The following is a 22,461-nucleotide window of genomic DNA, read 5'->3' on the forward strand; positions in this document are numbered from 1 at the left end:
GACCACGAAACAAACACCCCCACACTCACACCACAGAACATCCATTAACCTCTCATGGAACTTATGATCTGCTGAAAGATTTGGTGGCCAGTCAACTAGAAGACCTCTGAAGTTCCATCCCAGCCCTGGGCTTCTGTCATGTGGATCTCCAAATGTGAACACTTCAGCAATGACAGTGCATCCAGGGCCTCATTGTACAGAAGGAAAGCCCCACGGCCTTCCCTGATTTTTATCCACAACCCGCGCTATATTTATAAGGCTTCTCCCATGAGAATTACAGAGCACTCTGGTAACACCACTGATGCCACTATCTCTGTTTTACAGACGGAAAACCTGAGGCGCAGGAAGCTTAAGACACTCGCCTGGGATCCACACTCGGGTTCTTGGTGTTGCTACTGTGTCATGGTCAGTTTGACACGTTGCCTTGATGGAAGACTAAAGGGGGCCACAGCTGGGGGAAGGGAAACCAGAAGGGTTCCTGGAATCTAGGTCCCTGGGATAAGTTGGCTCATAGCCATCACAAGACGGCACTGGGTCGAGCTCTGTGCCTGCAGGGAAGTGATGAACTTTTCCTTAGTGCAAAATTTCTCCCAGGCTAGAGTCCTCACACTGGCTCATAATGAACTCACTCCGGCTTTGATTTATAGATTGATCATGGATTATTTGCGTCAACGGAGGAAGGAGGTAAAAAATAACAAAACGAGAAAATAGTGCCTGACCCCAGGTAGAATACAGTATTACATAGAGGCGAGAAAATAGTGAAACATCTAAATTGCCGTAAAACATATGTAGCAGAGTGCAGGAGAAATGTGGAGACCCAAAGAGCTAAGGCGGTAGAGCTGGGTGGCCGTCGTGTGGAAGAGCAGGATTGGCAGTTGGCTGCCCCCAGCCCCCTCCATCCCCCCTCTCTGGTCTAGCCCCGTGGCCCCCAGCCCCATCTCTGCAATCTCCAGATCCTGCCTAAACCAGCAGAGGCTTCCTGCCCCAGCGCCAACACCAACTTCCCTTCCAGTGGGTGGGTGTCTGGGGCCACAGCGCCTACTAGGTATTTTCCATCCTTTTCCTGGTAACAAGCCTGTTCATTGGCTGAGAAGAGGAATGGAATTGGGAGACATATGACAAAGAGATCAGACAGAGCCGTGTTTCTCAAGATGGGGCTACCTAAACGGCCCTGGAAACAGGCCCCGGTGATGCTTAGAGTTTTCAAACCACTGCCGAACAGCAGCCGGGAAACTGGTTCCTGCCACGCTGGCGTGTTGGGGAAAGTCCCGCAGCGACCACGGAGACTGCAGACTCGGGAGGGCGGGGTGGGCAGAGGCCTCCTAAGGGGCCGTCGTTGCCCGGGCGATTTCTCACGCCGGGCGAGGCCGTGCTTCCTTACGAACGACTCTTCGGACTCTGCAAAGGCAATGCGATTGCCCCATTTTCAGAGCTGGGAGAACCGGGGGTGAGTATTTTGAAAATGGCAAAGGACGCCACAAACGCAAGATACAATTCAGCAGCAGCAGCGTTATTATTGGGGGACCCCTGCTATGAACACCCCTCCCAGGGGCGGGGTTTGGGGCAGTGGCAGCCCCTCTGCCACCGGCCTCTCCTCCGCCAGGGCGGGGTGGCCACAGCGCCCTCTCGCTGCTGGAATTCTCTCAGGGCCCAGGAAACCGGCGGGGCTTTTCTGAAGCTTTTTCTGGAGTTTTCTTCTCTCCTCCTCCTCTCCGCTCCTCCCAGCTTTTGCAACACCCGGGACAAGCCTGTGCATCTCCTCTTGAGCCCTGGGAATGCCACCGGGAGCAGCCCCCCTTGGTGATGTCCAACCCCCTGCAGTCATAGGAAGGAACAAGCCCTGTAACTGCTCCAAAGGCGGGAAATCTTTCAAACAAAGCCATTTTTGTAACTCGGGAATTCCTGACCCCTCCTAGTTTCTTTGGACCTGGATCACAACCCTGCAAGAGGGAAGGGAAGAAAGAACCAGCCTGTCCTCGGCCTCTGTGCTGGAGAGGAAGCTGGCTGTGCCATCGCCTGGGCCTCCCAGAGCCGGACGGAGGGTCAGGCTCGCTCGCCACACGGTAGCATCAGCTCTGCCCAGCCTCCATTTTCTCATTTATAAAATGAGGAAATATCTCCCGTGACCAGTTGTGAAGATGAAATATGCACATGCGTGGAAAACACGGAGCTCGGTGCCTGGCACATGGAGGTGATCCATTAAAAAGGTGGCAGAACCTGCAGACTGTGCCCCTGACACGGCTGGGACATCCAGGCCCACCAGTGGGTGTGGCCTAGATGTTGCCTTTTCTCTTCTTTTCCTTTGGAGAAGATAATCTAAAGAAAAATGCTACAGGGGCCCGCCCGGTGGTGCAGCAGTTAAGTCTGCAGGTTCCACTTCAGCGGCTCGGGGTTGGTGGGTTTGGATTCCGGTGCGGACATGGCACCGCTTGGCAAGCCATGCTGTGGCAGGCATCCCACATACAAAGTAGAGGAAGATGGGCATGGATGTTAGCTCAGGGCCAGTCTTCTTCAGCAAAAAAAAGAAAGAAAAGTGCTACAGAAAGAGATTGCCTTGCTGTGGCTCTCAGAGACACACACACATTCTCTCACGCGCGCACACACACACACAAACACAACTGCTGGCACACAAGGGCTGTGCCACACCCGGGCAGTCTTGGGTGATCCCAGCTGCTTCTGACTCACTCGCTGCCCTCAGGGCTGGTGACTCATTCGAGGAAAGTCCTCGGCAGGGAGGCCGGTGGAGAGTGTGCGTCTCTGTGCCGGGGCATTCCTGTGGAAGGGATGGCGTGGTCAGAGAAGGATGAGATTTTGCCGATCCCCTGAGACAGCCTGGTAGGGGAGGCTTTGAAAAGTATAAAGAGCTGTGTTTGCTCAGGTTGAAAAACTGGACCTTGTCCAGTGGCGGCGGCAGTAATCATTGTGTGCATCTGCAAATAAAGTTAAGCAGCTGATGACAGCGACAGGCCTTTGTGAGCTGAGTCTGGTGTGCACAGAGGCCCTGGGAGGCTGGTGAATCTGAGGCCAGGGCTGCACGGAAGAGGGTGTTGCCTGCCGGGCAGGGGAGAGGCGGTCCAGGGTGAGCCACAGGGCCCTCCTGCCCCAGGGCTCCTGGAAGGTTCTGATTTGACTGCCCTGAGAGGTCTGGGCCGCCCAGTACTCTGTTGCTTAGAGGACTCAGGAAGGGAACCTCGGCCATCTGCCTGGAGGAGGCGCTTCCCCCGGGGATGAACAGTCCTGGAGGAGACTGGCAGAGATGTCTGTACTCCTGGCTGCTATGCCTCACTGAGCAGGTGGACAAGCTGTCGCCCAAGAATCCAGAGCCAGAAGAAATTGGGGTGGGCCCAAAAGAAATCGGACGGTGAAACAAATTCACAGCTTCCAGGAAAGGCTGTCTCTTTCCTCTGTTCTCAATAGTGATGATTTCCTAAAACCCTTGCCCCAGAAACCTACCAGCTAGAAATGAATGCCTGTGTCTCCCATTTCATCCAAGGGTAGAAAAAGCGGAGCCTGGTGGCGGCCAGTGGTACCTGTCCGTCAGGCAGCGTGCCCAGACTTGAAACTGGAGATGGAGGATGTCAAAGGAAAACACATCGAGACTTAGATGGAGAAGGGTTAATTAGAAAGAAAGATTAGTGCAATAGAGAGAACAGTCTGATCTCTGACGCCTGCAAGTGTCTCGAAATCAAGCAGAAAAGGAGTTCTCTCTTATGGGGTAAGGGAGTGGCAGGCCGCGATAAAGCGAATCTCTGGAAGGGAAGCTGGACAAACACGGGGAACTGACTGGGGCTCGGACAGGAAAAGCTCCAGCTGTAATCAGCCGCCTCCCAGGAGAAGCTGAGGAAGGGGGCACATTCCACTTTTATTGTGTTTGCTCAGACTTGGAGGCAAGCGGAGTTCAAAGTCCTGTAGGAAAGAAAGAAACCCGACTAAAGTTTGGAAAAGCAAAGCAGAGTGTAAGAATTGGGCACTGAATGCTTAGTCGAGGACGAGACTAGGTTGGGGAGGGGAGGACAATATTGGTGAATTCAAAACCAAACCCAAAATGTAGGCTGATTCCATAGAAATGGGGCGGCTGCTGACTGCACTCCTTGGTATGTCAACCTGCAAAAACAGAAAGCAGTTCAGTTATAACTCCTATGAAAGTGTTCATAAAGGCATAAACTTAACAGACTTCTGTAGAAACTTTTCTTTTAGGCACCTCTCAAATCTTAACTTTTCTTTTTCTTTGTTTTTTTTTAAGGAAGATTAGCCCTGAACTAACATCTGCCGCCAATCCTCCTCTTTTTGCTGAGGAAGACTGGCCCTGAGCTAACATCTGATGAGGATTTTTAGGCTGGCTACTTTTAAAACTGCAGATGAGAAGCAGGCTCCAAGGAGCAGAGTTTGCTTGCCCTTTGTTGGGAGGCATTTACATTTGTCGGGGAAACCCTCATCTGTAAAGATGCCTCCCTCTCTGTGCCAGGAAGAAGGGAGATGACCTCATCTCTAGAAACTCTTAATCAATGCCAAAGGAAAGAACTTAAGTTGTTTACTGTCTGGCAACCTCATGTAACTGACCCCCCCCCCCCAACATCCTCCTTTGTCTTTAGCTGAAGGTAATATTTAAGCAGTGACTTCTGCCCTTTACTTAATCCGGTTTGATTCTTATCTAAAAGTTATAGGACCACCCAATAACCAGAACCCTACCAGCACCAAAACCATTTTAACAACTCTTTTTACATATTCTTTCCTTTGTCTTGTAAAGAAATAACTCACATACCTATGCCTTAAATTTAGCCTTATTCTTCACCCATGTTTGCAGCAGCAGCAGCTCCCCATGCCAGCAGCATCTCTGACTGCCCGTGGGTCCTGTCCCCACGCAGCAGCTCTGACTGCCCATGGGTCCTGTCCCCATGCAGCAACAGCTCTTTACTGTCCATGGGTCCTGTCCCCATTGCTATTCCACACTATTCTCTAAATAAAAGAGCACTACTGCCAGAACTTGAGAGTCCAAGAAATCTTTCTTTCGACTCCTCGGCTCACCGACCCCGCATCACATCCATGCCCATCTTCCCTACTTTATATGTGGGACGCCTGCCACAGCATGGTTTGACAAACAGTGCCATGTCTGCACCTGGGATCCAAACCCAAGAACTCTGGGCCGCCGAACCAGAATGTGTGAACTTAACCACTGTGCCACCAGGCCAGCCCCTCAAATTTAATTTTTCATTAGCTTTTTGCAATGAAACTTTCAATATGGCTATTTTGGAATTTTGAAGCCTTTGCTTTCAAATGCACTTCTTAAATGCTCTTCTCTAATTGGAATGTCCCTTCTAATGGCCAATGTAATTCCCCTGATGCTGGCTGCAGTTTGGCAGGACCCTAGCCACAAATGGGCTGTCACCCACGTTGCTGTTGTAGGGGAGAAAGACATTTTCTCTTAAACTATAGGGGAGGAAGACATTTCCTCTTCCCAAATGTGGGTTCGTCTGGCCGGAGAACGAATTAAATTCACATGAGACAGAATAGCAAGAGAAAATTAAACAAAGCTTTATGAGGAACCATGGCCCGGGGCCTTTCTTCCCAAAGGAAGAAAGGGCACCGAAGAAGTGGGGTGCACATAGTGGTTATATACCCCCAAACAGGGTGTTTCACATGTGATTGAAATGTCCCTCTCACAATAGTCAGAAGATTGCCCTGTCGGCACAGCGCTTGATGGACACAGCAGGTAATGGTCTGCTATCTCTGTGGGTGTCGCAGGAGGCAAGTCTATTGTCTGGAGCTGGGCGTCACAGGTGAGCGCAGCAATCAGTTCCTAGCCTAAGGAAAGATGCTTAATCCTTAAAGAAATGCGTTGGGAGGGGGAGGGAAGTCAGTTACAGGAGGTTACCAGACAAGCACAATAAAATGCAGATTTAAGTCCTTGCCTTTGGTATTGATTAAGAGTTTCTAGAGAGAAGGTCATCGCCTTTCTTCTTCCTAGTACAGAGAGGGAGGCACCTTTACAGATAGAGATTTACCTTACAAATGTAAATGTGTCCTAACGAAGGGCAAGTTCCATTCCTCAGAGCCTCCTTCCCTGTCCCAGTTTATCAAAAGCAATCAGCCTCAAATAATCCTTATGCCAAAGAGACATATCTTGGGGTGGCCATTTCCAGGTCCCCACACTGTCCAGCCATATTTTGGGGTCCCCAACCTGATGGTTACCAAACCAGGCTCTCAGGACACGCAACAAGCTTAGTAAGATTTTGCTGTTCTATGTAAATATTTACAGCTTCCAAGATCATAGTTTTTCAAGGTGTGCCAGAAGGTGACGTGCTTGATTCTTTAGAAATTAAAGATTGGGGGGCCGACCTCATAGCTGAGTGGTTAAGCTTGCACACTCTGCTTCAGTGGCCCAGGGTTTACCAGTTCGGATCCTGGGTGTGGACCTACACACCACTCATCAAGCCATGCTGTGGTGGCGTCCCACACAGAGCTAGAATGACCTACAACTAGGATATACAACTATGTTCTGGGGCTTTGAGAAGAAGAACAAAAAATGAGGAAGATTGGCAACAGATGTTAGCTCAGGGCCAATCTTCCTCACCAAAAAGAAAAAAAGAAAAAAGAAAGAAAGAAAAAGAAATTAAAGATTGCATTCAATTTGTCTCGTCCAAGGTCCTCAGCTTTAGCGTGCAAAAAGACAAGTTTTGGATGCTCAAAGGAGCCCCAAAGCGGCCACTGTAATTTTAAATCATCTTTTCTATTATCAGTCCACTGGCACAAAAATTTACAAGAGGAAGGACTGTGGTTCTTAAATATAAACCCAGCTGGAGTTCCCGAGGGAGAAACTTCTTGGGAACTTTTAGAAGGTGAAATTCCCATGTAGCCAGTGGGTCAGAAGCATAGGTGACAACCCGGGGCTACAGGTGTTTGGACAAATGACACAAAGACAGAATTTGAGCACCCACCAGAGAGGGAACAAAGCCTCAGACACAGCAGCCACCGCCAGCTCAAACACAGAAACCCTTCCAGGCAGCAGTCCCTGTGCGCTGGCTTGGAGACAGCTGTCTCCCGGTCGACGGACCCCAGATTGCGCTATTGCCCCAGAATCCAAAGAAAGGCAAAGCCCTCAAGCAACAGGGAGGGAGGTCGGATCCCGAGAGGACTCACGATTGGAGGAGCTGCTGGTTCGTGGAAGCGGGGAGCACACAAACGGTCTCATTTTAGTACCAAACCCATTTCCAGGGATCGCTTCAGGTCCCGCTTTCTGGCACCATGTGTCAACCTACAAAAACAGAGACCAGTTTAAGAGGCAAAATGCTTATCTGGGATCAAAGAATTGCAATTCAGGGAGCACAGATTAGGGTAGAAACCCAAATAGTGTCCTGATTACAGGAGAGGGGCTGAGGGTTTTTATGGGAAAAAGGGAAAATGAGGTGAGTTGTATTAAGGAAGAGTTCATTGGTGCTGGATGAGGTGAGGCTGGGTTTGTGCTTCATAGATCGGCCTGAGATGAGGTCATCAGGCCAAAGGCTAGAATTGTACTTCATTGATTGGGTAGCAATTTGGTCATCAGCAAAGTCCAATTTCATCAGTCCTTACAGACAGGATATTCTTGTCCTTTCTTTTTCTTTTCTTTTCTTTTTTTTTTTTGGTGAGGAAGATTGTCCCTGAGGTAACACCTGTGCCCACATTCCTCTATTTTGTATGCCGCCACAGCATGGCTTGATGAGCAGTGTGTAGGTCTGTGCCCAGGATCTGAACCTGCAAACCCTGGGCCATAGAAGCAGAGCACACGAACTTAACCACTATGCTACCGGGCCAACTCCCTTCTTGTCCTTATTGACTTCTTGGAATGTTGGCAGTTTGGTCCACTTTGGAAGACAAAGAAAACAAGACACGCAAGGCAGTTCCTCTGACATGGCTGCTCCAGCTCTACTTTTTCTGGTGAGGAAGATTGGCCCTCAGCTAACATCCGTTGCCAATCTTTCTTTTGCTTGAGGAAGATTGTCGCTGAGCTAACATCTGTGCCAGTCTTCCTCCATTTTGTATGTGGGACACCACCACAGTGTGGCTCGATGATTGGTGTGTAGGTCTGCCCTTGGAATCTGAATTGGCGAACCCCAGGCTGCAGAATCAGAGTGCACAAACTTAACCACTGCACCACCGGGCTAACCCCTCCAGCTCTATTTTAATATGGCTCCACTCATGTCATCTTTCATGGGTACAAGGGGCTCAGTTCTTAAACCTGAATAAATACTCCTGGTGGCCAAAGGCAATTCACATACCCTATGACTCGCTCCCCGAAAGATTTTGAGGGGCAGAGAATAGTCCCTTCAGAATGCGGTCACTGAGGCCCCTGAAGAACAAAGCCAATGCCGACTTGAGGGCTAAGAAGAACCTGGCCCCCTGATGATGCCGGGAAAGTGCCACAGGGCTGGCTCACACCGCCTGCCAGCAAACTTTTGGCCCATGGACCCTTTGGCTATGAACGGACCTCAGAGGTCGCCAGCCCCAGCTCTGCAGGCCCTGCCAATTGTAGGGCCCCAACCTGGCCGGCTCTCAAGCATTAAAGACCAAACATTTCCTGCCCTACTGAGCCAGCATCCTGGTTGCCAGGCCTGGAATCTGTGCTTTTAACATGCTCGCCAAGTGATTCCGATGCCCAGCCACGTTGGGGAAACTCTGAGCACCTGAGCACCACCGGTGGTACTCTACTCTGCCTCCCAAGGCGGCCCAGTCCTCGTGGCGCAGCTTGAGCCTCTGTACAATTATTTTTCATGTGAGATTAAAATCTGCATCCCTTTAAATCATCATTAGTCCCAGGCCTCCCTCTGGAGCACACAGAATGCATAGACTCCCTATTCTCCATGACAATCCTGCAAACTCGTGAAGCTAGCCTCAGGTGCCCCAATATCCTCCTCTTATGCAAGAAAAATGCCTCCATTTTCTTCAAATACTTCTCACCCATTTCATTTATTTCTCCATCATCCATTAAGAGCCTATGATGTGCACATGAAATAACAATGACTAAGGCACAGGGCCTGTCCACAATGTGTCTGTTAAAAGACACTGTCTTAGGGCCAGCCCGATGGCATGGTAGTTAAGTTCACACGCTCTACTTTGGCGATCCAGGATTCGAGGGTTCAGATCCCAGGCACAGACCTACACACTGCTCACCAAGCTACCCTGTAGCAGCCTCCCACATACAAAATAGAGAAAGATTGGCACAGATGTTAGCTCAGTGACAGTCTTCCTCAAGCAAAAAAAAAAAAAAAAAACAGGATTGGCAACAGATGTTGGCTCAGGGCCAATCTTCCTCACCCAAAAAAATAAAATAAAAGTTTTTCATTTAAAAAAAACAAAGATACTGTCTTAAAAGGGCAAAATAATGACTCTCATACAAATATAAAATGAACATATGTCAAAGATTTTAATTAACTGATTAACGAGTGAGGGACCTGACAGGTGTTAAAAAAAATAGTTCAAAGGAGAATCCAAAAGAGTTGCCAGTGAGGAATGTAGAATTGAAATTTGTTAATAGATGTGAAACTGAAGCAGGCTGTTTGCACTTCCTCCAGAGAAAATTCACTTGCATATATGTGGACCGGAATTATTTGCAATGCTATCGATTTTCTACAACTTACAGTTGTACAATAGCTTGAAGACTGTGAAAGGCACAGAGAACCACTGATCTGATGCCCTGGAAGGGCGCCTTGGGATCCTTTCACCTCGTGTCCCAGAGGACACCCAGGAATCCTTTTTTTCTTTTAATTCCAAAGACTTTTAAGTTTTCCTGACAGGTCATTGTTTTGCAGAAAAGTCCTGAATATTCAAATCTCAAACTCTCCTTCAAAATCAACTTAAATGCCACTTTCTCCACAGACCATTATCTGGTTGTCCTTCCACTGGCTAAAATAAAATTCTCAAATAAAGGTAAAACCATGAGTCTCGTATAGATATAAAATGAACACATCTTAAAGACTTCATTTAACTCATTAATTAAAGGAGGCAACTAAGCAGATGTTGTAGCTGGTTCAAAGGAAAGCCAAAGAAGCACAAACACCTATGAAGTAAAGAATATTGGAATAAATATGCAGACGGACTCAACGTGCTTCTCCACAGCGGGGAGAGATCCCTCCACTGGACAGAATTAATTTGCATATCTGCATTGCATTGCTATAGTTTTCTAAACTCAGAGCTGTAAAATAACTCAAAACCAATGACAGGCTTGGATTCAGATAACCTGGAAGGAGTGCTCTAAACCGGGGTTCTCAGGCTCAGCATTGTTGACACTTTGGACCAGATCATTCTTTGCTGTGGGAGCTCTCCTGGCATTGTAAGATGTTTAGCAGCATTCCTGGCTCCTACCCAATGGAGGCCAGTAGCACCCCATACCCTGGTCATGACAATAAAAAATGTCTCCAGACATTGCCAAATGTCCCCCAGGGTGGGGTGGGGTAGGGAGGGCAAATTCACCCCAGCCAAGAACCACTGCTCTAAACAATGCTTAGCTTTCCATTGAAACACAAATCCTTCTACCTTATCGAAGGGTGGGAGAGGAGCAGAGGACGCACTCCCCGGCACACACATCTCTCTGTTTATGAGCTGAGAGTCTCAAGCTCTCTCCCCAACAGAGTGGTCCCGGCAGTCCCTAACACAGGCACCGTTCTACATCCTCTCCAATATTGACTCCGTCCTCCCAGTTCAATGTGAGTTTCAGATAAACAACAAATAACTTTTTAGTGTAAGTATGCCCTCATGCAATATTTGGAACATACTCAAAAAATTATTGGTGTTGGGGGCTGCCCCGTGGCCAAGTGGTTAAAGTTCTGCTCATTCTGCTTAGGTGGCCCTGGTTCACGGGTTCAGATCCCAGGTGCAGACCTACTCCACTCATCAGCCATGCTGTGGAGGCATCCCACATACAAAATAGAGGAAGACTGGCATAGACGTTAGCTCAGGGCCAATCTTCCTCACCAAAAAATAAATAAATAAATAAATAAAGAAGAAGAAGGAAAAAAAAATTATTGGTGTTTACTTGAAATTCAAATTTAACTGGGAGGATGTGTTTTTATTTGCCAAATCTGGCAACTCTATTGGTGATCAAATCACTGACCACAGCAGTGTAGCTGATTGGAACAGGCCTGGGTGATTTAGAATCCCTGTTCTGCCTCTGACCAGTTGTGCAACATTGGGTAATGTCATTTAATGCTCTGATGCTCAGTTTTCGCATCTGCAAAATGGGGACAAGAGTGTTCCGGAACCAGGGTGGTTTTGCCCACCACACAATTACGCCAATGTCAGAGAGGAGGAGTTTGCGGCAGGGCAAGGCTTTACTTCACAGGGCAGGCGAGCGAGGAGACAGAGAACAAGTCTCAAATCTACCTCCCTGAAAATGGGTTTGAGGATATTTATGAAATAGAGGGACGGGGTAGTCTGAAGGTGGGAATAGATAGGTGATGGGAGGTAAGGAGAAGTGACATAATTGCCCATCTGCTGCAAGCCTAGTCAAGCTTCATGCCTCTTCAGAGGAGGCAAGTTCACAAAATGCCAGCCCCAGGGTGGAGTTTTCAGCTCCTCGAAGTCAAAGGGTCACCTAGCCATCATGCCTGCGGGCCCAGATGATGATTCAGTGGTCTTAACCAGCCTGAACTGGACAGAGTCAACTCAGTTCCTGAAAGACTCAAGCACCGGTTGCCATGGTGACACAGGCTCACAGATGTTATCTGTAGGCTGGGTTTCAGTAACGCATTGTCCAGCCGCTTTTGCAAACAGACACCTGAGTGCAGTGAAACCCAGCTGGCCCCCGGGTTCAACAGCAGAAAGACGACCTTAGAACGCATGCAGAGCCGTTAGGATAGTTTGCACAAAGTGAGGGCCCAGTCCATGGCAACTCCTTTGTTCTCCTTGGGCTCCCTCCTGATCTCCTGAGCCCAGGGCGTTCCTGGACGGTCATGTCTGCCCCAGCCCGGGTTTCGCCAGCCCTCCTCCCCGGGAGGTGGGAAGTTGGCTGTTCGGTTCTGGCGGAGTCCTGCCTTGTCCACCCGGACGCCCAGCCCGGGCCGGTCCGCAGGGGGCAGCACTGGCCCGCCGGCTCCGCGTGCCGCCGCTCTGCAGGCCGCGGGCCGGGCGTCCCGGGCCGGGCGCCGAGCAGGCCGGCGCGGCGAGGCCACACCCCGCGGCGGAGGGCGCGTCCGGGGCGGTGAATCAGCGCCCTCGGCCCGGTAGCGGCACCCGCAGTCCGGTGGCGCCGCGCCCTGCGAGAGCCGAGCCCCGCTCGCTGCGCCACGCGCGCCGGGACGCCAGGATGTCGGGCATCGCGGCCAAGCTGGCGAGGGACCGGGAGGCGGCCGAGGGGCTGGGCTCGCACGAGAGGGCCGTCAAGTACCTCAACCAGGACTACGAGGCGCTGCACGCAGAGTGCCTGGAGGCCGGGGCGCTCTTCCAGGACCCCTCCTTCCCGGCCGGCCCTTCCTCCCTGGGCTTCAAGGAGCTGGGCCCCTACTCCAGCAAGACGCAGGGCATCCAGTGGAAGCGGCCCACGGTAGGCAGGCGGGGCGGGCCGGCGGCGCCCGAGCCCGGGCCTCCGCCACCAGGGCCGGGCCGGGCGCGCGGGGAGCCCCACGCTGCAGCCGGGACCGCAGAGCGCCGCCCGCTGCCCGGCGCCGGAGCCCGTTACCCGGTGCAGGCGCGCGCGGGGGCTCCCCGGGCGGCCCGCGTCCCCAGAGCGGGCCTGTCCCCTCTCCCACCCACGGCGCCTCCCGGGACGGGTCGGGGCGCGTGCCGCCCTCAAATGCCATTAGCAGGCTCGCCAGGGGAGCCCCCTGCGGACTTCAGAAAATCTCGGGGGACGAAGGGGGCCTGGGGGAAACTTTATGGGACACCAGTGGGGAGACGGTGGGAGGTGGGGTGAGAAAGGAGGGTGGGAGGCGACAGGGGACCAGGAAAAGTCAGGCAAACTCGGATACTCTCTGCTTCAGGGAGGGGGACCTTCCGCAGCCTGGTCTTTTTGTGACTAGGGCTTGTCTCATGCAGTCGGGGTTAAATTTATGCAATCGGAGTTTCTTGTTTAACAAAATGTTGCTGGAGATCTCCCGGTAACATTTACACTGATGACTAACAAAGAATGGGGGAGATGCAGCAAGGAGCCCGTGCCTCCTCATTCCACCAGCCCAGAATCCTCCCCGAGCACCTGGGGGGGGGCACCCCCAACCCCCCTTGTTCCGCCCCCAGGCTCCCTGTCCTCCTCGCCCCGGCAGGCCTTGGGACGGCTTGCTCCCTGATCTAGTTGTCTGTTTCCCAGGGAGGCCCTGCCGGCCACCTTCTATGGGCACTTCATGGAGCGTCCCTCCCCCACCAAACCTGAAGGAGAATCCCGGGGAAATGCAACCTCCAGACTGGCGTTCTGAGAATGCGCACGCCTGCCCCTGAGCCTCCCGGGTCACCTTCTGGGCCCCCAGATGCAGCGGGAGGCAGGGCTGCAATAGGACATGCCCCAGGCCAGGGCTCGGGGCTCCAGCTGCCCGCTTGCTAACCTGCGGGGTGAGCCTGCCTGAGCTGTTTAACCTCGCTGCCTCCATTTCATCTCAAAGGAGAGGAGATGCCTAATATTTTCCTCTCTTCCGGCTGGCCCGGCCCAGCTGCCTTCACTTTCCCATAAGCACCCCGATCTGTCCGGCTTCGGGCCTTCTCGCTTCCGCAAGCTCCCCCCCACCCCCAGGCTCTTTCCTGGTTTTCTCCAGTCTGGCTCACTCTCATTCTTTGGGACTTGGTCACATGCCCCCTCCCCAAAGAGGTCATTCCTGACCATTCTTAGCAGCCCCCTCCCCATTTCTATCACCACCCTGCTAATGCCCTTCAAAGCATTTTCACAATTTATAAATATAATTACGAGTATTTGCTCGTTTTTCCTGTTGCACTCCAGGGCCCCTGTATGCATTATCCAACCATACATCCCAGTGCCTCGCAGGGTTAGTGCCCTTTCCCAGTATGCGTGCATTCATGTAACACTGAATGCCTCCTATAAGCCAGGCCCCGGCTTCAATGTTGGGGATACCTCTGTGAACAAAAGACAGGGACTCTTTGCGGAAGGAGTGAGTGAATGAATGCAGGATTGCACCGAGCCTCAAAATGAAATTACGGCTGTGAAAATGATAAATAAGAGAATATATTCACCTTGCATTTGTATAGCACTTTACAGCTTGCAAAGTGAATTCACCCACTCCTTCACTTATTCTTTCATTCATTCAATAAGCATTTATTAAGCACGTACTGTATGCTAGGCACAGTGCATATGGTTCCTGCTTCTGAAGACTTTAGGGGCTAGCGAGGGGAAACAGACAGGTCACCCAACAGTTGGAGATGCCTGTGGGTCTTCCAGATGGGGAAATAGAAATCTGGGGCCATTTCAGAGCCCCTGCTTAGGGTGGGGCAGGCTGTGCACTGCACAACCCAGGAGGATATGGCTCTTATAGTCCCATCCAACAGCTGAGGAAATTGAGACTTGGCAAGTTAAATATTTGCTCAAACAGGTGTCCAGGGTGGGGCCAGGGCTGTGTCCAGCCTATGGGTGGCTAGAGCCCACAGCTGACAGCTGCTGTCTCTGCCTCTGTCCTGTCTTCTCAAACACTGCTGTGGATGGGGTCAGGCAAGGGAAACAGCTATGTGTCCCCTGGATCTGGACATGAGCCAGTCACTGGTGAGGTTGACAGAGCAGTTGCAATGGGGTGGAATTTCAGTGGGGTGGAAACCGGATTGCTGTGGACTCTACAGAGGAACCGGAAAGGAAGAGTATGATCTACGAATTTCAGAAGGGTGCTGTCAAAGGAGAGGGGACAAATGATAGGAAGAGAGGGACCTGGGTTTGAGAGGCTGTTTCAGATGAAAGCAACTGGAATGTCTTCTGTGTCGAGTCACCGGAGAGGAAGGGACGAAAGATAAAGACAGGGAGGAGTTAGCAAGACAGGGTGCGAACAACCCCATCTCCTTAGAGTTCACTGAGGCATAAAGAGAAGTAACTTGCCAGGGTCGCAGAACCAGGATTCTAACCCAGGTTGTCTGAATCCAAAACCCCAGCCCTCAAGCCCTTTCCTCTGTCACGTTCTGTATTGAATTCAGTGCCCTACGAGCCGTGCACAAGGCTGGATTTTCCAAAGCCTCTCTGAACTTGGCCTTCTTTGGAGAGGCTGCGGAAAGTATGAGAAGGTTTCTGAAAGATAGTGGAAAATTCTTGCTGGGGTAAGTGCCTGGCGCACTGAGGGTTATCAATACAGTTCTTGGGCTCCCAGCACCAAGTGCGGTCTATTCCGTCAGCTGGATAAGTGTTTGGCTGGCAGACCTTGGGCAAAGCTGGCTTCGTTTGCCTCACTAGAAAGTGTTCTCATTGTCCCTGTCATCCTCAAAACAGAGCGACTTGAGCAGGGGAGGCACGATGCAGAGGAGTGGAAGGAATGTGCTCAGCTTGTAGTTCTGGAAGAGCTTGTCAGTCCAAGCCACGATGGCCAGGGTCTGGAGCCAGGTCTCACCCAGGAGAAGCTTCTGCTTGACCAGGAGGGGCACGCTGGGGGGTACGGGGTGGAACTCCTACAAACCAAGGTTGCCCAAGCCCAGAGAAGCCCAGATTTACGCTCTGACTTCCTTTGCGGCTTTGGGGTGGAGCTCTTCAGAATCAGGAAATGCACTCAGAGAGGGCTGCGAGGGGGCCAGTCCTGAGGTTTAACACCCTTAGGCTTGTCCCTCGTCAGTTAGAGACAGCTCAGGCGCCGACAGAGTAAGGCTTGAGGACAGTCAGTTCAAATCCCCGTGTCCGTAACTTAGGAGCAGTGCAACTTTGCACACGTGGCTTGATCTCCTTACCCTGTTTCCTCACCTGTAAGATGGGGACTGTATCCACCGTGTTCCTGAGTGGGCTCCACGAGGTCAAGCCCCACCCCAGGATTGATACACAGCAGGTTCACGGTATATGGAGGCTCCAAGCATCATGGCCCCGTGGATGAATTCTGAAGGCTAGCTACATCCCCCTGCCCTCAAGAGGCGTGTGTGTGTTAGGAAGACAGTGATACCCAGCAGCACCCTCAGACAGTGCACAACTAAATACTAAACTGCAGAGTACAAATACTGTGGGGCTCAGAATCGAAGGGATGAGTGAGGGCTGGACTGCGAAGGAGGGCTTCCTGGAGGAGGAGACAATGAGGCTTGAGATAGAGGAGGATATGGAAAAGGAGAGAGCAGGATGGGAAAGGAGGAGTTCAGTGCAGCCAAAACATCTTACCTGCAGGAACCGAGGAGAGGGGCTAGCGTGCTGGGTAGGACAGTTCCAGAGTGTGGATGGTCGCAGTGTCCTGCAGAGGAGGCTGGACTCCCTGATGCCATGGCCTAGGAAGTGGCATGATGAAATAGGCTCCACAGGGCCGGCCCGCTGGTGTAGTGGTTAAGTTTGCACCCTCCACTTCAGTGGCCAGGGGTTCGCAGGTTCAGATCCTGGGCGTGGACCTAGCACCACTCCTCAAGCCATGTTGTGGCAACAACCCACATACAAAATAGAGGAAGACTGGCACAGATGTTAGCTCAGTGACAATCTTCCTCAAGGAAAAAAAAGAGGAGGACTGTCAACAGATGTTACCTCAGGGCCAATCTTCCTCAGCAAAAAAAAAAAAAAACGGCTCCAGGTAGTTTGGAGTATTGGGGTCCAGTGATTGCCCTTTTTAGCATTAAGTGTCCCCCACCACCTAGTGGGACCCACAGAGCAGGGGTCAGAGAAGGACCTCATGGCAGTCTAACTGTAACTGCAGAACTTTCCCTGGGGGGAAGGAGAAGGGGGACAAGGGGTCTGATGCCCCCATTGGGAACTGAGGTGTCCTAACTGCAGCGTGCCTGGTGGGTTGACAGCACTTCGTGGGTCTCGTTCCCAGGAGCTCTGCGACGATCCGCAATTTATCGTTGGAGGAGCCACCCGCACAGACATCTGCCAAGGAGCCCTGGGTAAGTGACGGCACCTAAAGCAGGTGCGGGGTCTCGTCTGCAAGGATGTGGGTGGGAGGGGTGGGGGATGACCTGTCGCTTCTCTCCCTTCCCAAGCAGCTTGGCAATTTCCATTTCTAGAAGCTTTTTGGAATTTCTTGTCCCCTGAGGGCCCCGTGCTGAGGCACGCAAAGGCACAGATGTGCACCGAGGCTTCCCTTGTCCCTGGCACTGGGCAAATTGTTGAGTTCCAAAGATGCTCCAGCTGGAGGATGGAGGAGCTTCCGGATTTCACCCACCCTTTGGTTTCTGTACCTCCCGGGGCCGGTATTCGCAGTGGCCCGTGAAACGGTCAGGCTGTGGGCTGGGGGCCACGTGGGAGGACTTCCCCAGGCCCGTTACAGCACTGAGACATCAGGTCTCTGAGGCTTAGGGACAGCAGATGGTGACTCAGTGTGAAGGAAGAGGAAACCCCAACGCTCGCTGCTGAGGGGAAGTTAAAGCGCCAGGCGCTCTCAGTGTTTGCAAGGCCAGCTCACCATGGTAGCACAACAGAGGGAAGCCGGTGGTTGTCGCGAAGGCAGTGGTACTGTCCCTCTAAGGATGGTCACCTGGAGGTGCTGGACTGCGAGGGTCTGCCGCTTTGCTCTCTGCAGCTGAGCTCCAATTTCTTCCTGGATGGAGTGCCTGCTGAGACTGGAACCCGCAGTCTCCAGCTTTGGCGTGAGAGCTCCCAAGGCTTCTATGAAGACGTCTTAACCGTGGGGCCTGGGACCAGGACTTAAGATTCTCATAGAATCCACTCTCGATTCTTTAACTCATAGTAAATACGGCTGTGATTGCTGGAGCAGGTTATCTGCTCTGATGAGTCAGAAACTTGTCTTGCTCTCCAAACTAGTCCACGGTAACAAAATCGGTCACCTTAGATGTTACCTCCTTTCCTGGCCCACCTAGCAGAGAGTCTGCTGCTCAGAAGAGTAACAGCTCATATTTACTGAGTGTATACTCTGTGCCAGACATGAAGCTACACTTGCAAAATCTCAAAGGTATGGTAATTATTCCCATTTTAGAGACAAGAACACTGAGGTCCTGGGAGTGACTTGTGTAAGGTCACCTCACAGCTGAAGTGGGGCCGTGGCACACAAATGCAGACCGTGTGACTCCAGGGCCTGTGTGTTTAACCGTGACCTAGACCCCCTGGAAGGGGGCCTAGAAAACTACTCCCCTGAGGGGTGTCAGGGCAGCCGTGTGCACCATCAGGATAGGCGCACAGAGCCCGCAGGAAGTGTGTCTCAGACAGGACGTGTCCCAGGGCTGGGCGGGTAGAACCTGACTGGTCTGAGCTCAGCCTCTCTGCAGGTTCCTGAGAGGCCAGAGCACGTTCTTACCTGCAGGAAACACCCCACCTGCCGTTTCTTGCCTTTTCCCCACCAAAGATAGAAACCCGGGGGCCCTTGGACCCCTAAGGTGGGTGCACCAGGAAAATCCATTGGTTAGAGAAAATGGATGTTAACAGGGCTGGAAGTTGATGGAGACTTTGACCAACGCTGTGGGCTTTAGAGAAGCTGGAGATAAACACAGCAGCTGCCACATATGAGCTACCTTCCACCTGGGCTACACTGCGCACCTGGGCTCAATTCCACACCTGGAACGCACTCCACACCTGGAGTAAATTCCACACCTGGACCGCACTCCACACCTGGGCTAAATTCCACACCTGGGCTAAATTCCACACCTGGACGAAACATCTACTTCAAGTTTAATGACATCATAAGGGACAAATTTCAAGTGACAAACACAAGACTCAAGTCCTGTTTAAATATTACCAGACCGTTTGGAGAGGAGGCAGGCGTAGCTTACATTCCTAGGGGGAAAATTCCCCATGATATGCACCAAGTCAAATAAAAACAAGATTAAGTGTAAGTCCTTTTAACATCTCTCAGTAACTGGTCTGTAATTTCTAAGGTGTAAAAAAACACCATATTGGCCATTTTGTTTTCTTGGTCTTTTATTTTGGAGGATCCTGGCTCGATTACAATCTGTGAAATGTAGTGACTAAACTCTTAGCTGATTCTGGCATCTGGGCAGCGAGTAGTGATGGGCTGGGGACAGTCACCAAGTCCAACAGGCTCAGAAGTATCGGGAACAGGGGCTGTGGCAGTGACACCGGGCCACGCGACTAGAGATAACAGCCGAGGCTCAGCTCGTAGGAGACCATGGGCAGGTCATCGCTTAGAACCTCAGTCTCTTCTAAAAGTGGCAGGGAAAGGGGGTGAATGAGGTGACCTCAAAGATCCCCTAAGATGTGGCATCCAGCTATTCTCCAGTCGTTCCTCGGGCCTGACGCTGAGTGCAGACCTTGTGCTAGAGGGTTCCAACACCGCCAGATCGTCTTTCGTCTTATATGGAGTCATCACCCCTATATAACAGCATGCAACTCATGTAGCATCTTTCAGTGCCGTATCTCTTGAAATCATCCCAACTCTAAAATAGGTATTTTCATCCCCACTATGCAGATGAGAAAACTGAGGCAGGGTCCCAGGGGGCGGGTACCTGTAAGGCCACACAGCTAAAAATGGCCAAAGGAAGAACCCTGATCTGATTTTAAATCTTTCTGCACTCTTTTTCATAACCCCACACTCCCTCTGAGTTGCCATGATGCTGTGGTGAGGGAATGTGGAGTTGAAATTCTCGAAGCAGAATTCATTGTCTTCCCTGCGCTTTCTTCCCTGACGCTCACTGGGTCCCTCCGTGGACCTGGGCGGGAGTGTCCTGGACTTGTGCATGTCCCAGCACCCTGCCGGTCTTTACAGCCCAGCAGCGGTTCACCCACCAGCTCCCACCTTCCTTCCCAGAAGGCTCGGCTCCAAGCCTCACCAAAGTCATTCAGCTCGTGTCTGCAGACCGGGCTTGCAGTGAGCCACCTGCACTGCACACCGTGGTTGTACTAAGAATGGAACCAGCAAAGAAAAATCTGCCATCCCGGAGGGAGGGAGGGAGGGCGGGAGACCCAGGCTGGTGCAGCTGGTTCCGCTCTGGAATTGCTGGCAGCAACTGGTTCTTACAGGTGATTGCCACTTGGAATGGCCCCGGGCAGCCCAGGAAATTAAAAGCTGAGCTCCTCCCACCTTAGCTTTCTCCACCACCCCCACAGCCCCCACAGCTCACAGGGAAAGGCAGCTCCCTGGCAAGGAGCCCTTGCAGGCCCTTGGCTTCCTGGGGGAGGGGTCGCGCTGTTGAAGCTGCCAGAACAGCACAGCCCCATTTCCTTGTAACCAGGCCCCTGTTCTCAGGGCTCCGCAGAGGTGGCTCACCCTGCCTCTCCCCCCAGGAGTCACATGGGCCCCCAGCACCTACGGGAGGTGTTTGGCTGCAGGTGCCTCTCCCCACAGCCCAGCTCAGCTGAGAGCAGGTAGCGCAGGACCCCTGGGAAAAGCTCCCTGGAAGAAGTTTCCAGCTCCTACTCCCTCCGCTGCTTCTGAACCACGGTGACTGTGGGCAGGTTACCCAACCTCTCTGAGCCTCAGTTTCCTCTTCTGTAAAATGGGCATAATGATCATGCTCCCTCCCCAGGGCTGTGGGGAAAAGTGAGATTAATATAGGCAGACACATCTGGCAGACGGTAGAATCCTGAAGAAGTTCAGGGGGCCGTGATTGGTACCGAGTCCAGCTGTGCGAAAAGCCCCTTTACCAAATTGTAGAAAAGAAGGAAGAGGAGATAATCAGGGTTGGAAACCAGATCCTTGGCTCTAAAGACTCATAACCTGAGGGTGGAGGTGCCATGAAGGCAGTAGGGCAGACATGGTGTCTCCATTTAGGTGGCACAGACTGTAGAGCTCAGAGGAAGGAGCGCTGTAAAAGGAGATCATAATCATAAAGCGCGCACACAGGTGCACGCCCTTCAATTTTAAAAATTGAATTTTTTTTACATGTTTATCTTCTTTTTGGTGAGAACGTTTAATTTCAGTTACACCATATAAATTTCAGTTGTACCACATGGTGTTATCAACTGCGGACACCATGTTATACAGTAGATCCTCAGACGTTATCCTTTTTTTTTTTAAGATTGGCACTTGAGGAGCTGGCCTGGTGGCACAGCCATTAAGTGCGCATGTTCCGCTTCAGTGGCCCAGGGCTCACCAGTTTGGATCCCGGGTGTAGACATGGCACCACTTGACAAGCCATGCTGTGGCAGGCGTCCCACATATAAAGTAGAGGAAGATGGGCACGGATGTTAGCTCAGGGCCAGTCTTCCTCAGCAAAAAGAGGAGGATTGGGGGCAGATGTTAGCTCAGGACTAATCTTCCTAAAAAAAAAAAAAAAGACTAAACAAGCTCAAGCAATAAAGAAAAAAAAAAGGAAAAAAGATTGGCACCTGAGCTAACATCTGTTGCCAATCTTCTTTTTTTTCCCTGCCCTTCTTCTCCCCAAAGTCCCCCAGTAGATAGTTGTCAATTGTAGTTGTAGGTCCCTCTGGTTGTGCCATGTGGGATGCCACCTTAGTGTGGCCTGACAAGTGGTGCCATGTCCATGCCCAGGATCTGAGCTGGCAAAACCCTGGGCCGCCGAAGAAGAGCGCGAGAACTTAACCACTAGGCCACAGGGCGGCCCCTGACCTTATTCATCTTACAGCTGAAAGTTTGTCCCCTTTACCAATCTTTCCCTATCTCCCTCATGTTTAAATGTCAAATAATTTTTTAATGATTTTTCAATGATTATTTTTGAAAGTCATTTGTATAATACATGCCTTCTTAAAAATTTTAATTTTAAACTTTATTTTTTAAAACAGTTTTAGATTTACAGAAAAATCGAGATGCTAGTATGGAGTATTCCATACACCCCACCCCACATCCTCCTATTTTTAACATCTGACGTTAGTGTGGTACATTTGTTACAATGAATGAGCCAATGTCGGTACAGTATTAGTAACTAAAGTCCAGACTCTATTTAGATTTCCTTGGTTTTTAGCTAATGTCCTTTCCTGTTCCAAGATGCCGTCCAGGAGACCACGTTACACACAGCATCGTGTCTCCTTCGGCTCCTCTGGGCTGTGACAGTTTCTCAGACTTTCCTTGAAGGTTTAGAGGAGAGCTGCTCAGGTGTTCTGTAGGATGCCCCTCTGTTGGAATCTGCAGGTGCCTTTTTTAAAAATCATGCATGTAGTTTAAAAATTAAAAAGGACTAGAAAATAAGTGGCTGGTTTGGTGGAGAAAGTAAACACGTTCTTTTCACTTTCTTAAAAACAGTCGCTTCCCCCCAAGCTCGAGCACCACCCTTGCCTCCCCGGCAGGGGCCTGTCCCAGCCTCTTGGAGCTGATGGACGCTGTCCATGAGTCATCGTTTCCTCTCAGCTTCTCTTCTGGTTGTAAACGCTCTTTTACAGCTTTTCTTGCCCGTGGCTGCCGCCCGTGCTCCCAGCTCCCCTTCCTGCTGCGTCTGTCCTGTAGACAGGCCGGGATGGATCGCTAACCCTACTGTTCTGCCCGGAGGCCCCTGTCCTGTCCTGACTGCCCCAGCCTTGGCCCTCACACA

General features: G+C 51.4%; 1 protein-coding gene across 2 annotated transcripts in view; it reads left to right on the forward strand.

Annotated features, from left to right (window-relative positions):
- The first annotated feature begins 12,080 nt into the window (after positions 1 to 12,080).
- CAPN2 (calpain 2) overlaps positions 12,081 to 22,461 on the forward strand; it is a 58,986-nt gene continuing 48,605 nt past the window's right edge. The window contains exons 1-2 of one of the 2 annotated variants that reach the window (XM_070501598.1): positions 12,081 to 12,514; positions 16,881 to 16,950. In XM_070501598.1, the coding sequence (XP_070357699.1) occupies positions 12,278 to 12,514; positions 16,881 to 16,950 (307 nt within the window). In that variant the 5' untranslated portion in view covers positions 12,081 to 12,277. The remainder of the gene's footprint in view (positions 12,515 to 16,880; positions 16,951 to 22,461) is intronic. The other variant, XM_044762688.2, reaches the window with a different exon arrangement.

Source organism: Equus asinus, chromosome 30 (genome assembly GCF_041296235.1).
Source record: "Equus asinus isolate D_3611 breed Donkey chromosome 30, EquAss-T2T_v2, whole genome shotgun sequence".
In the NCBI taxonomy this organism is placed as follows: Eukaryota; Metazoa; Chordata; class Mammalia; order Perissodactyla; family Equidae; genus Equus; species Equus asinus.